Source organism: Hippoglossus hippoglossus, chromosome 1, assembly GCF_009819705.1.
Source record: "Hippoglossus hippoglossus isolate fHipHip1 chromosome 1, fHipHip1.pri, whole genome shotgun sequence".
NCBI classification, from domain to species: Eukaryota; Metazoa; Chordata; class Actinopteri; order Pleuronectiformes; family Pleuronectidae; genus Hippoglossus; species Hippoglossus hippoglossus.
Window position 1 is genome coordinate 29,090,621 of NC_047151.1, and position 11,937 is coordinate 29,102,557.

At 43.6% G+C, this 11,937-nt stretch overlaps 2 protein-coding genes across 2 annotated transcripts in view; both read left to right on the top strand.

Annotated features, from left to right (window-relative positions):
* LOC117764401 overlaps nt 1-11,937 on the top strand; it is a 409,608-nt gene that overhangs the window by 2,439 nt on the left and 395,232 nt on the right. The gene's annotated exons all lie outside the window — the stretch shown is intronic.
* Nucleotides 3,094-5,937, top strand: LOC117764662 (vascular cell adhesion protein 1-like). Its single transcript, XM_034590627.1, has 6 exons — nt 3,094-3,141; nt 3,214-3,444; nt 3,561-3,839; nt 4,343-4,427; nt 4,559-4,616; nt 5,273-5,937. Exons 3-6 carry the CDS (start codon nt 3,620-3,622, stop codon nt 5,351-5,353), a joined length of 444 nt encoding a protein of 147 aa, XP_034446518.1. The 5' UTR covers nt 3,094-3,141; nt 3,214-3,444; nt 3,561-3,619; the 3' UTR covers nt 5,354-5,937.

Sequence of the window (11,937 nt, forward strand, 5' to 3'; positions counted from 1 at the left end):
TCGATGGTTCCTGTGTCGCTCTACTGCTCACGTGCACCTGTGCATGAGCTCATGAAGTCCAGTCTACACAATGAACAGTTTTACACGTGTATCAGACAAAACAAGTTTGACTCACATGAGTTGAATCCTCGTGAGAAATGAGTAAAGAACACTAAAGTAATGTAAGTTTGCATAATTATGACCTTTTACAATGTATTTTATGATCCAGTCTTCATATGGACTGGAGCTGTAAATAAACAGGAACTGACTTCTAACATGAGGTGAAAAGAAAGAATAATTCAACATGTTTTTTTAAGTCCAGTCTCAAGAAAGTAAAGAAAGTGTTAGATTCACTGTCAGGCTGCAAAACTACTCTCACTGTTATTTGCATGAAATATATTTTAATAAATTCACGCATCATTTCCAAAACAAAAGAACATTTCTTCATTTTAACGAGGGGATTTACTGGTGTTTGTCCGTTCGTGCATGTTAATGATGTAAAGAGGAAGGAAGCCAAGGTCTTAACTGATCTATGATTTCTATCTGTCATCGTGACTGGCTGACAAACATCGTTTCTCAAGGGTGGAATCTAGCTGCTGATGTGGCTGCACCACAGAGACGTGTGAAGCAACGATGGGTTTGAGAGAAGCAGCGAGTTGCTTTGTCATCTTCCTTCTTTCTGTGTCAGGTACATCTACATTTACAGGAAAGCACTTTGTGTTATATCGTGTTTGTATGAAAAGTGTTTGAATAATTGTTCCAGTCTTTCTCGTGGTTCCAGCTTCTTAATGTTTGGGGTTTTCCTGCATTTCTCTTAAATTACTTTGAGTAATTGTGAAGTTTGGATCATTGATTGGACAAAACAGTTATTGTGAAGGTGTCACTTTAGTCTCTGCTCTGCGTAGAGGTGATGTTATTCTGAGTTTCTAGATATTGTTATGCCTCAGTGCCGGTGACACCCAGTGACCTCAGGCATCTTGTTTTCAGGTCGTCTCGTTGTCTGATTCTTGTGAACGCAATATCTCAAGATCCCTTTGAGGGAGTTTCTTCAAATTTGGTACAAATGTTCATCACTTGGACTCAAAGATGAACTGATGAGCTTTTGGTGGTTGAAGGTCAAGGTCACAGTGGCCTCACAAAACATGTTTTTGGCCTCTCGATCATGATAGGGTTAGGGTTAGGGGTTGACTCTCTCTCTCTCTCTCTCCATGACGTCCACTACGCCAGCGTCTGCTTCACCCAGAACCGGGCAGATGCCATCTACTCCAACATAGCTCGAGTTCAACCCAGAGAAATACTGAGGAAGACGAGGAGGAGGCTGAATACAGCGCTGTTCGATTTGACAGTGCAACAGGGTGAGCAGCTCCACACGTGAACATTTTCATCACTACACTTATTGAGGTTAAAAACTGTGGGTGTGAGTGGTTTATTCTGCCCTTCACAGAACAAGACGTGAAGAAGAGGGGGACGATTCATCTGCAGTGTACAGCACAGTCACCAAACACTGAAGAAACACAACATGAATCTGTTGTTTATGGATTTTACAGCCTCACGGAACCAGAAGAAATAAAACATATAGACATGTGCAGTGTTTGTAAAGGTTTGTTTTCTTTCTTGATGGGTTGGTTAACCCAGATTACAAATTCTCTCACTTCTCACTTTGGAAGCACGAAAGGTAAAGGTAAGAAAGTTGTTCTTCTTCTCCCACAATTGAAAATATTTCCCAGGCTCAACCAGGTGTAGAGTTAGCCTCAGGTTAGGCTAACGCTAACCGTAATGTATGTTACTGTCAAAATGTTACAAATAACAATAAGATTATTATAAATTGTAATTAGTTGTAACTCTTTCTCAATCGTGCCGTGTCGGACGGTTGAGAAAAGTAAACCGCTGCGTCCACTGGCTGGATCGAGGGGGGGCAGGCCTGTTCAACGCTGCTTACAGCTTCAGTTGAGGATGATTCAGGTTTGGTGTGAACAGCCACTAAAGTCGTTTCTAACACTCTGTTAAATGAAGAAATTCACAGTTTGTACAAACCACAGTTTAATCTTCCACCATCGGGCTCAGGATGCATGTAAGTGTAAAGAGGAAGGAAGGGGGGCGGGGGGGTGTTTATCAGTTTAAATTGATCTTTCTCTTACAGAATCTGTCTTTATTCTCAGACTCTTCTGTGTTGTAGGTAGACGTGTCTGTGATGTGACTGAGTTTCATCTTGTGCACATTATTTATCTGTGGATGTTTTTATTGTTTGAAGTCACAGACGAGAGCAGCAGCTACTATGAGTGTAACTGCAGCAGCCAGTGGATTTGTTGTCCTTCTTCTCACTGTGACAGGTACTGTACGTCTACATTCATGTTTCACTCTATTTTACACTCGGACTTCTGATTCACCTGAAGTGAGTTTGAGAAAGAAAGTAAAAATATAAATGAACCATTCATTCATTTTCAGATCACCACCTGTAAAGTGATGCAGAAAGAAAATATATGAAGGAATTATCATCAGTATTATTTTGTATCTTTGTTTAGAAGTTTCTATCGTCTACAGCTCAAAGTATTACAGAGGCTGAAACATGTTGCTATTATTATTATTATTATTATATTATTATTATTATTATTATTAATATTATTATTATTATCATCATAACTGAGTTCCTCTCCTCTCGATGCAGGAATTGTCATCAGTGTGTGGAGTCATCAGTTGAAATGCTATGGAATGCTGCTCATGGAAATGTGTTTCTTTTCTACAGAAAGTAAAAAGTAAACTAAGTGTTCTCTGGTGTCGTTATGAATCTGATTCTCTGTGTTACAGTGGTACAGTGTGAGAATGGCTGGGATGTGAGTTACACTTCTACTGAGATCTGTGCCTTCAGAGGATCAACAGTGGACATTACCTGTACCTACACGTACCCATCCACATCTAATAACCATGATACTACAGTTCAGGAAACTTTCTGGTTCATTCAAGAGAGTAATGGGATTCATGTTGATCTAAGGACTGATCCGGAGTATTCAGGTCGTGTGGAGTATCTCTGTGGAAACAACAAGTGCACTCTGAGAATCTCTAACCTGAGAGAGAGCGACTCAGCTGTGTACAAGTTCAGGTTCACAACTAACCAACCTACTGGGAGTTTAACTGGTTCAGCTGGAGTCACTCTGTCTGTCACAGGTAACATTTACATTAGAGTCAGTTTGAAATGTTAGTGTGTATGTTGAAATAAAATCACATGTTTGTTCACAGACCCTCAGCTCCAGGTACATGTGAGGAGATCAACAGCCAATCCATATTCTACCTGGACAGAGCTGACCTGTCACAGCAGGTGTCAGCTCCCTGATCATCTTTCCTACGTTTGGTACAATAACAATAAACTTGTTGGACAAAAAAAATACTTTTACCTCCAACACGTTAATGCTGAAGACAGCTATCACTGTGCTATAGAAGGACATGAGCGTTTCCCTTCTCCTACAGTGTGTGAGTTTACTCCTCCTCATGAAGCTACAATAATGTGGAAATAATTTAAATTTTAACTATTAACAAATAACACAGACAGTGTTATGATTGTATTCTCATCCTGTGTGTTAATATAGACTATCCTTCAGATGCTCCAAAGGTTCCCTCTGTGTCAGTGAGTCCCTCTGGTGAGATCATGGAGGGCAGCTCGGTGACTCTGACCTGCAGCAGTGATGCTAACCCAGCAGCTAAATACACCTGGTACAAGAGAAGTGGAGATAAAAGAGTTCAACCTCTCAGTGAAGAGACACAATTTGTCCTCAGCTCCATCCGGTCGTCAGACTCTGGAGAGTATTACTGCACAGCTGAGAATGAGCTGGGAAGGAGTTCAGCAAACATCGTTATTACTGTGACATGTGAGTGAAACACAGGTTATTAAGTGAAGAGATATTGAATCTGTCCCATTCTTTGTCCTTTACATTTTAAATGTGCAGATATGGGTCGTTTGACTTCTGCCCCATAAATATTCACAGTCAGACCATCAGCAGCACAAAGAGGAATCCACCCAGCGTCTGTTAAAACATCCATAAAGCTTTCACCATCACTAATATCACAGCTGAACATGGTGGAAATTATCAGTGTGAGGTCCAGAACACACAAGGACGTAGTAAGGCCACCTTACATCTGACTGTTGCAGCAGGTGATTTTAGCTCTCTGACTTTTACAGCCTACACCCCCCCCCTCCTTTTCATTTCACCAGAACCTTAAACCATCAATACTCAGGATTTCCAGATGTGTCACCGCTGTATATCAAGCCCATCATATTGCACATGAACAATACTGACTGACCAACAGCATCACCTGGCAAACTGAGTCATCAGTCTAACCACACTGCTAATGTCTCCTGTCTGTTGTCCAGGGAAGTCAGTGATGATCATGAATACCATCAGGTACACTCTGGTGGTCGTGCTGGTTCCAGTGCTGGTCTGGACTCTGTGGACGAGGTAAAACAATACAAATCCATCAGTTCACCCTCTGCTCTTTTACTGTCTTCTTCAAATGTCTTCAAACACTAGTTTCAGTGTTATGAAGTTCATTTTGTCAAATGTTGTGTTTGTTGTTGTTTTCGATCGAGGATGAAGAAAACTCTGAGCTTGAAATCAGAAGTGAATGAAGCTGTGGAGATGATAGAGGTGAAGAGACAGTGAGGCCAAAGAATGACTCCATATCACTGTTTTCATCTCACAATGTTAGAGAAAGAGATAAAAACATTTCTTGGATCAGCTACTTTGTCTGAATCTGCCCCAAAATGTAAAAGGTTCTTTCCATTGACCGTATATTAAAATGGACGTAGACTCTGGGTCTAGAAAGTGAAGTGAATGATCCACTTAGAGTCAAACAGACCATAAAGCACCGCAGGCATTGGGGCATGGATACCGTGTGATTGACAGCTAGTACTGGGTGCAGGTCGCAGGTTTAGGTGGGCGGGCAGTGTCCTTGGGCCCTGAGTCAGGCTCCACCCCCTCTCCTCCAAATATGGTTACTTCTGGTTTCAAAAAAACAAGATGGCGCTGGACAACATGTCAAAAATGGAGGATTCAAAATGGCAGCTCACAAACCAATGGGTGACGTCACGTTGACACTTCTTTCTTGGCCCATGTCCCATCCTTCCACCAAGTTTTGTGGAAATCAGTTTATCAGTTTTTGTGTAATCCTGCTGATGAACAAACAAACAAATGGACAGGGGGCGCAACAACGTTCAAACTATTTTGAATGAACTGTGATTATATGCAGGTTTCATGAATAAAGTCCAGTGAGGCTTAATATTTTCTCATCTCTCCCCCATCAGTCACACAACTGTCCTGAGTATGACGACGTCGCTGCTGCAGCACAGACAGAAGACACAGAGGAGCAGGAAGACCTGGTGTGAAGCCTCAGGTCAGAGCCACTGTGACAAACACAACCAAGATGGACGACTTCAGAGTACATCCGTACAAGAGAGTTTTACAGAAACCATAGTGTGTAGTTATTAAATACAGGAAATCTGTCCAAGCAACAAAATATCTGAGTGCAAGCGCAGAGTTTGAGCACAAGCAGAGCAAATCTAAGCACCAGCAGGAGCTGTGTGAGTGCAAGCGCAGGGTTTTGAGTAAAAACACCACGAAATCTGAACGTGCAAGTCCAGCTCTCAAACTAAAAGACCATGCTTTTGAATAAAGAGGAAACCACCCACACATTTCCTTTCTACTCATGGTTTCCTGTTTTCTTATCTCCTCAGGTGCACTGTGATTGGTTGAAAGTATGTGAGAGGGAACAGGAAGTATCTATCTTTCCATCCCCGGTTGCAGCAGCAGCAGTTTGTACAGCATGACCTTTAGAGCAAGAGTATTGTTGTGTTGTTTCTTTTCTTTTTCTTTTCTGATGGGTCCAGTCGTCCAGTTTCCGCAGCTTTATTTCTGTGAGCTTTAGTTCTGATGTTGGTTTAGGTTGAAGGAAGATTCTCAGGTCCTACGACCCTTTGTGGGTTGGTGTGTTGGGGTTTCCTTCTTTTGTCCATTTTGCCGGCCTGTTGTTGAAGTTGTTGTCTTTTCTGCAATAAATAGATTTTCTTTTTGCTGTTACCCTCTGAACTATGTTGGACGTCTTGGTGATGAGCCTTTGAGGCTGTGGTAACACCACGTGACTCATCTCGTGTCTTATACATGATATTAATGTGGTTATTACATGGATAATGAATTATTATGTATCGTGATTTTATGATTCTTTCTTAAATAAAGGTTTTTGGTCTTTTGTTTTCACTCCTTATCTATTTGTTTGTTTGTTTTTCAGCAGAATTACACCAGAAAACTAAAAACAGATTTTTCCACAAACTCATCAAATTTGGGCATGAATCCTGATAAAGGGGCGGAGCCAGGAGCCTGTTTGTATCACTTTCTTTATAATTGTGAGACTGATGAAAACAGTCAGGATTATTTAGAGGACTGGTTTCTATGAGTGATTGAACTCTGCTGCAGCTCGATTGAATTGAGGCAGATTGAATTGATGGAGGCTGGCATGTGCACACATAGACACCAAAGGGGGCTTGAGCCACTGCCCTTTTCCTTCCTCCAGAGAAAGTGCCCTTTTTTAAATACATGAATATTATATTCCTGTTTGCGCACAGCTTCCCTGTCAAACAAATATATTGAAATATAATAAAAATCTAAATATCAGGTGAACTAGTCTCTATAAACAAGCCTGTTACCTCACCAGCACCTCGGACACGGAGACCCGAGACTCCTCCTCGCTGATCGACCCGGGTACTGAGCAGGACCCGCCCTCCCCTGACCCTGCCCCTGGAAACCTGGACTCCTCCCCCAAGGAGGAGAAGATGGAGGCTTCTTCATCGTCATCCTCCTCCTCATTCTCCTCCTCCTCCTCCCTGCTGCAGGAGGCGTTTGTTCAGGGAGAAGAACCTGAGCCGCCGCGATGCGTGGCGATGGGGGAGGGGCCGCGGGAGGAGGGGCGGGGTGAGGCGAGGATGTCTGGATCCTCAGAGGAAGTGAAGGAGGAGAAAGAGATGGCCGCCAAGACCAGCAGCAGCTTGGCTCCGCCCCTCTCAGAGGACGCCACCTTCCCATCTGCCCTTGGGTTGGTGGGGGAGGGGTCAGAGGGCTGCAGTGGCCACACCCCCCAGGTGTTTCCAAGCGCCGGCCCCCCACCTGACATGCTGGACATGCTGTACAGGACGGTGGAAGCCACTATCGCCATAGTTACCAAACTGTCCGTAAAGGACCCCCCCTCTTCATGACATCACTAACTCACAGCCGCCATGAGATCTTGAACGAAAACTTCTTCTTTCTCTCTTTTAAAAAAAATCTGAATTCATCTCCGAGGGAGAAACAACCTTTTCCTGTTTTTCGGTTTCTTCTTCTTCTTCTGCTGTTTGTGTGCTGCTGTTCGTTGCCTTCAGCTGATGTTCAGTCGGTGGGTTTTTCCAGCTTCAGTGGCTCCTCCCCTTCTCGTCTCGCTCCGCTAACGTCCGACTTCGCAGCCGAGCCCTCGTTTGACAAAAAGAAGAAAAAGTCGTTCAAGCTATAGCACATTGATTTCAAAGGGCAAAAAAAAGGTTTTGTTCTGTTGGGGTTTTTGTTTGTGTGAGTGAGTGTGTGTGTGCGTGTGTGTGTCTGCGTGTGCGCGTGTGTGTGTGTGCGTGTTTGTGTCTGCGTGTGTGTGTTTTATACTGATTTGAATTTGTTTTGAGGGCGTGAGTCAACTTCTGAATCCTGACCTGACGATGTTTACATGGACAATGATGTTTATGACCTATAGTACAGGCAGTCACCAGGGGGCGATAAAGAGCTTTAGCATGGGGCTGACATGTCGTCCATCTTTATTTACAGTCGATGGTCATTGCTGGGACACGACCTACAGGTCACTGTGTTGTGTACATGGTAACATACATGTTTAACCTGTTGACCTCATTTGACCCTTTTTGCAGGTACGGTGTAAAAGATATGTTCAGTTTGGCCGTGAGTATCCCGCTGAACCAGAACCAGGACCAGAACCAGAACCAATACAAGAACCAGAACCAGGACGCTGACCAAATCATCCAGGAAGTCCTCAATAGTGACCCTGCTAGAAACGTGAAGAACAAGATCAACATGGGTGAAGTGTACGTTGGCAGCAGGATGGTTGCAGCCAAGGTTCTGAAGCGGAAAAATGGTGCTGATCATGCAGAGTCACGCGTTGTGGACAAATTGGACCAATTGGTCGTCAATAACGGCGATTGGTTGCTTTTCTATGTTTTTGCCTCCCCATGTGTTGAAAAATGTACAAGTTATGATCACAAAGAAAACATCCTTGAGAAGATAAATCGCATTCGGCGTTGGAAAAGTTACGCAGTTGTGTTTTCTAAAATATTCAAGCCCAGAAATGGTCCGGGGACGAGGTCCAATTGGTCTAGAAAACATCTTTCCGCTGTGACAGAAAAGATGAAAAAAACAGATGCTAGTGTGTTCAGCTGCTCCAAGTAGTAACCGGTCTGTGGCACAGGAATGTGTACGATCCGCCCTCTGTTCCACAAACATTTGTCCTCAGCCAGGTAGAGGTGGCTCCTCCTCACAAGGGGGTCCTCAGGGTGAATCTGATTGGCGCATTGCTACTCGACGACAGGACAGAGTAAGAAGGGACATCAGCTCAAACACAGGTGACAGCTCTTCTCAAGATGATCTCTGAGAGCAACAAGGGAGCTGAGGACGCCCCCTCAGTTGATGGAATGGAAGTGATGTTGCGACTGGTGAAGCTGCGTCATCCACCACAGGTGAAAGTGTCTCTCTGTCACCAACGGGTTCTGATGATGGCAACGGAAGTGATTTAAGGGACAGCAGAGGACGTATCGTCCCACAAATCGGCTTTGATTCTGGAGATGGAAATGGAAAAGTGAGCAGAGGCAAAGGAAAAGTGAGCAAGGGCAAAGAGGTAAAGGAAAAAAGGGAGAAGAGGGAAAGGGAGGAAAGGAAAAGGGAGAAGAGGGAAGGAGAGAAAGGAAAAGGGAGAAGAGGGAAAGGAGAGAAAGGAAAGGGGAAGAGGGAAAGGAGGGAAAGGAAAAGGGAGCAGGCGAGGGGGGAGGAGCAGAAGACGGGGTTTGGACCAGGAGTGGATTTTTGTCACAGATTTTGAGAAGCAAAACAATGAACCTTTTCTGAACGACAGGGACTGAGTCTGAGTTTAACGCAATTAGCTTTTCTCACATGAGCACATGATAATGCTACGATTAGCGCGTTAGCTGTGGCAGCTAACCAACGAGGGCTTTGGCTAAAAAAAAAAGGAATTAATGTATTTACCTTTAGAATTGTATTACGGTTCTTTGATTGTCCTGTTAATAGATAAACTTCGATAATATTAAAAGATAAATATATAAAGATGGACGACATGACAGCCACCAAAAGTGAAACCAACGCGCCTTGATCGCCCCCTGGAGGCTGGCTGCTGTATAGGTCACAAACTCCTCCTCCTCCTCCATGTTAGCAGATAAAAAAAACTGAATAAACATTAAATAAATGTCTCTTAAAGATTTCAGTCATTTCAGGTCGTTCTTATCTCACTGATGTTGGTTCAAGTTTTCCTGATCAGTTTGGTTTGAATTAGTTATTTGATATAAAAACGAGACGTCCACGATATTTGGGCTTCATTTGTGGACAGAGGCAGGAAGTGAAGCTGCGTCGTTAATCTTTATTTACAGTCGATCATCTGAACCAAAATCCACGACAACCTACTTATGTAATCTATATAATGTTTTGCAATAATGCATTAAACATGATACCATAAAATGGTGTGCCTTTCGGCATTCAATAAATTTGGTTATCAAAATAAAATATTGAATCTTAATATTGAAAATATTAATATGAAATCATAACTTTAATTGATTAATGTTACCTCGGGGCACCACCCTTCAAAGGAAGGGAAAAGATAGCTAATTTATTGATTAAGTCTCATAAAGGTACTAACTACAAATTTGGAACTCTGATTAACAATTAAATTAATAACTATAATCAAAATTACCATATAGATAGTTAGCTAAGTTGAAGGATATGGAGTTCTTGACAGTGTAGAGGTTGGCAAAATGCACTTATGCAACATTAATGAAAAAACAGTTGTGAAAGAAAAACATTATTAACATAATAAAGTATAAAAAAAACACAAATTAATTAACGGTGTACTTACTAACAAAGATAGGTATGTGGGTATACATGTGTGTGTGTCTGTGTGAGTCAGCGTGCTTCCAAAATGGCGGCTGGCCACTTTGAAGATAACCCTTCAACCCTTATTGGAATGTTTACGACCTGTAGCGGGGGTCAGAGATAATTAGGTGAAGAGTTATGCGTGTGTCTGTGTGTTTGTGCCAAGTTAGAGAAAGAGTGTAGAGTGAAATGCAAAGAAAGACTTGAAGAGCATAAACAAACTAACATTACTTTCTCAATAACTTGTACCCAAAATATCACAACACCACAAATCAAACTTATAAACATCACACAGAAATCGAATAAACAGTCTTGCTTAGCCTAGTATAATTATACAGCAGTTGTGTTACCCGTCCGTGGAAAGGGAAAAAGAAGTTGCTGTGAAGTTCGCAGTTCTGTGACGTCGTCTGGCTGGTTGTGTGGCTCCTGCCTTCGTGGTTCTGTTGAGCTGTGCAGCTCAGTTGCTGGTTGAAGTTCTCCTGCAGGACATCGCGTCGCTGCTAGGAGGTTGGTAGAGCTTGGATTGCGAGGAGGTTTCCTTGGTGAGATGAGCTGGAAGCTGCAACTCTCCTCCATGAAGTTGCAGGGAAAGAGAAGATGTGAGCTGGAGAAGCTAGGCTTCTCCCCTCGGCGATGCAGGGAAAGAGCTGGACAGCCTTCTCCTCTTGAAGGATTGCAGAAAGAGATAGAAGATAGGGGGAACAGGCCTTATATTGGCCCGGTGACCTCACAGGTCATGGGGCCCAGAGTGACCAATATGAGTTGAAACTTGTGTCCCTGGGGGGTTTTCACACCTCTGTGTGACGTTGATGGCCCCTGGGAGACGGAGTTCCGGAGGGTCTGGTTTTCTCCGGAACAAAGGGACATGCGGCTTCAGGCTTTTGACATATAGGCCGAACTTTGGTCTCACAAAAACCATGTCCCAACAATAATCAAATCTATGTAAAATGCATCACTGATTTTCGTGATGTTCTGTTTTTTCTTATTAAAGCTTTGCTCAGCATCCACTCTGGTCTCTCTCTGTGTGTGTGTGTGTGTGTGTGTGTGTGTGTGTGTGTGTGTGTGTGTGTGTGTGTGTGTGTGAGTGTGTGAGAGAGAGGAGGGGGAGTCAAGATGGCGTACGAAGTCACGGGGGATGACGTCGTATTACTGAATTCAAGATGGTGGTCAAACCGCGTGGTGTCGTGTTACTGAATTCAAGATGGCGGTCAAACCGCGTGGTGTCGTGTTACTGAATTCAAGATGGCGGTCTAACCACGTGATTTGACGTAGGTTCGAATTCAAGATGGCGGTATAAACTCGTGGTTTGACCAACAGGAAATGGAGAACAAAGGGATGCTTTGGTCTATCTCGTGGTTCAAAGCGCCGAATGGCGTCGATTTGCGATCGCCCTCTCTAAGTCCCCGAACGGGTATAACACGTGAATTATGTGGATGCAGGTCGGAACGTGTGTGCAGGCGGGTTTAGGAGAAAAGAGAGAGAGAGAGAAAAGGAAACATGCAAAGAGTGATCAGAGGAGATCTCAAAACACCGCCAGAGACAGTTTTGCGGGGACTATACCACTCGGTACCCAAGCGGACGAACTAAGATCCGTCCAGCTGTGTACCGATCTTTTAGTGGGTTAAAATCTCCGCAAAATAGGTCTGACGATCACACAGTACGGCAGCGTGGCCGGAAATGCAGATTCGTCACGACACTTGCCCTTCTGCAGGTATGAACAGCTGAGGAGCAGCTGTGGTTGTGGATCCAGAAAAAGTCGGTGGACTCGGCCTGTGAGTGGAAGACTTTACCG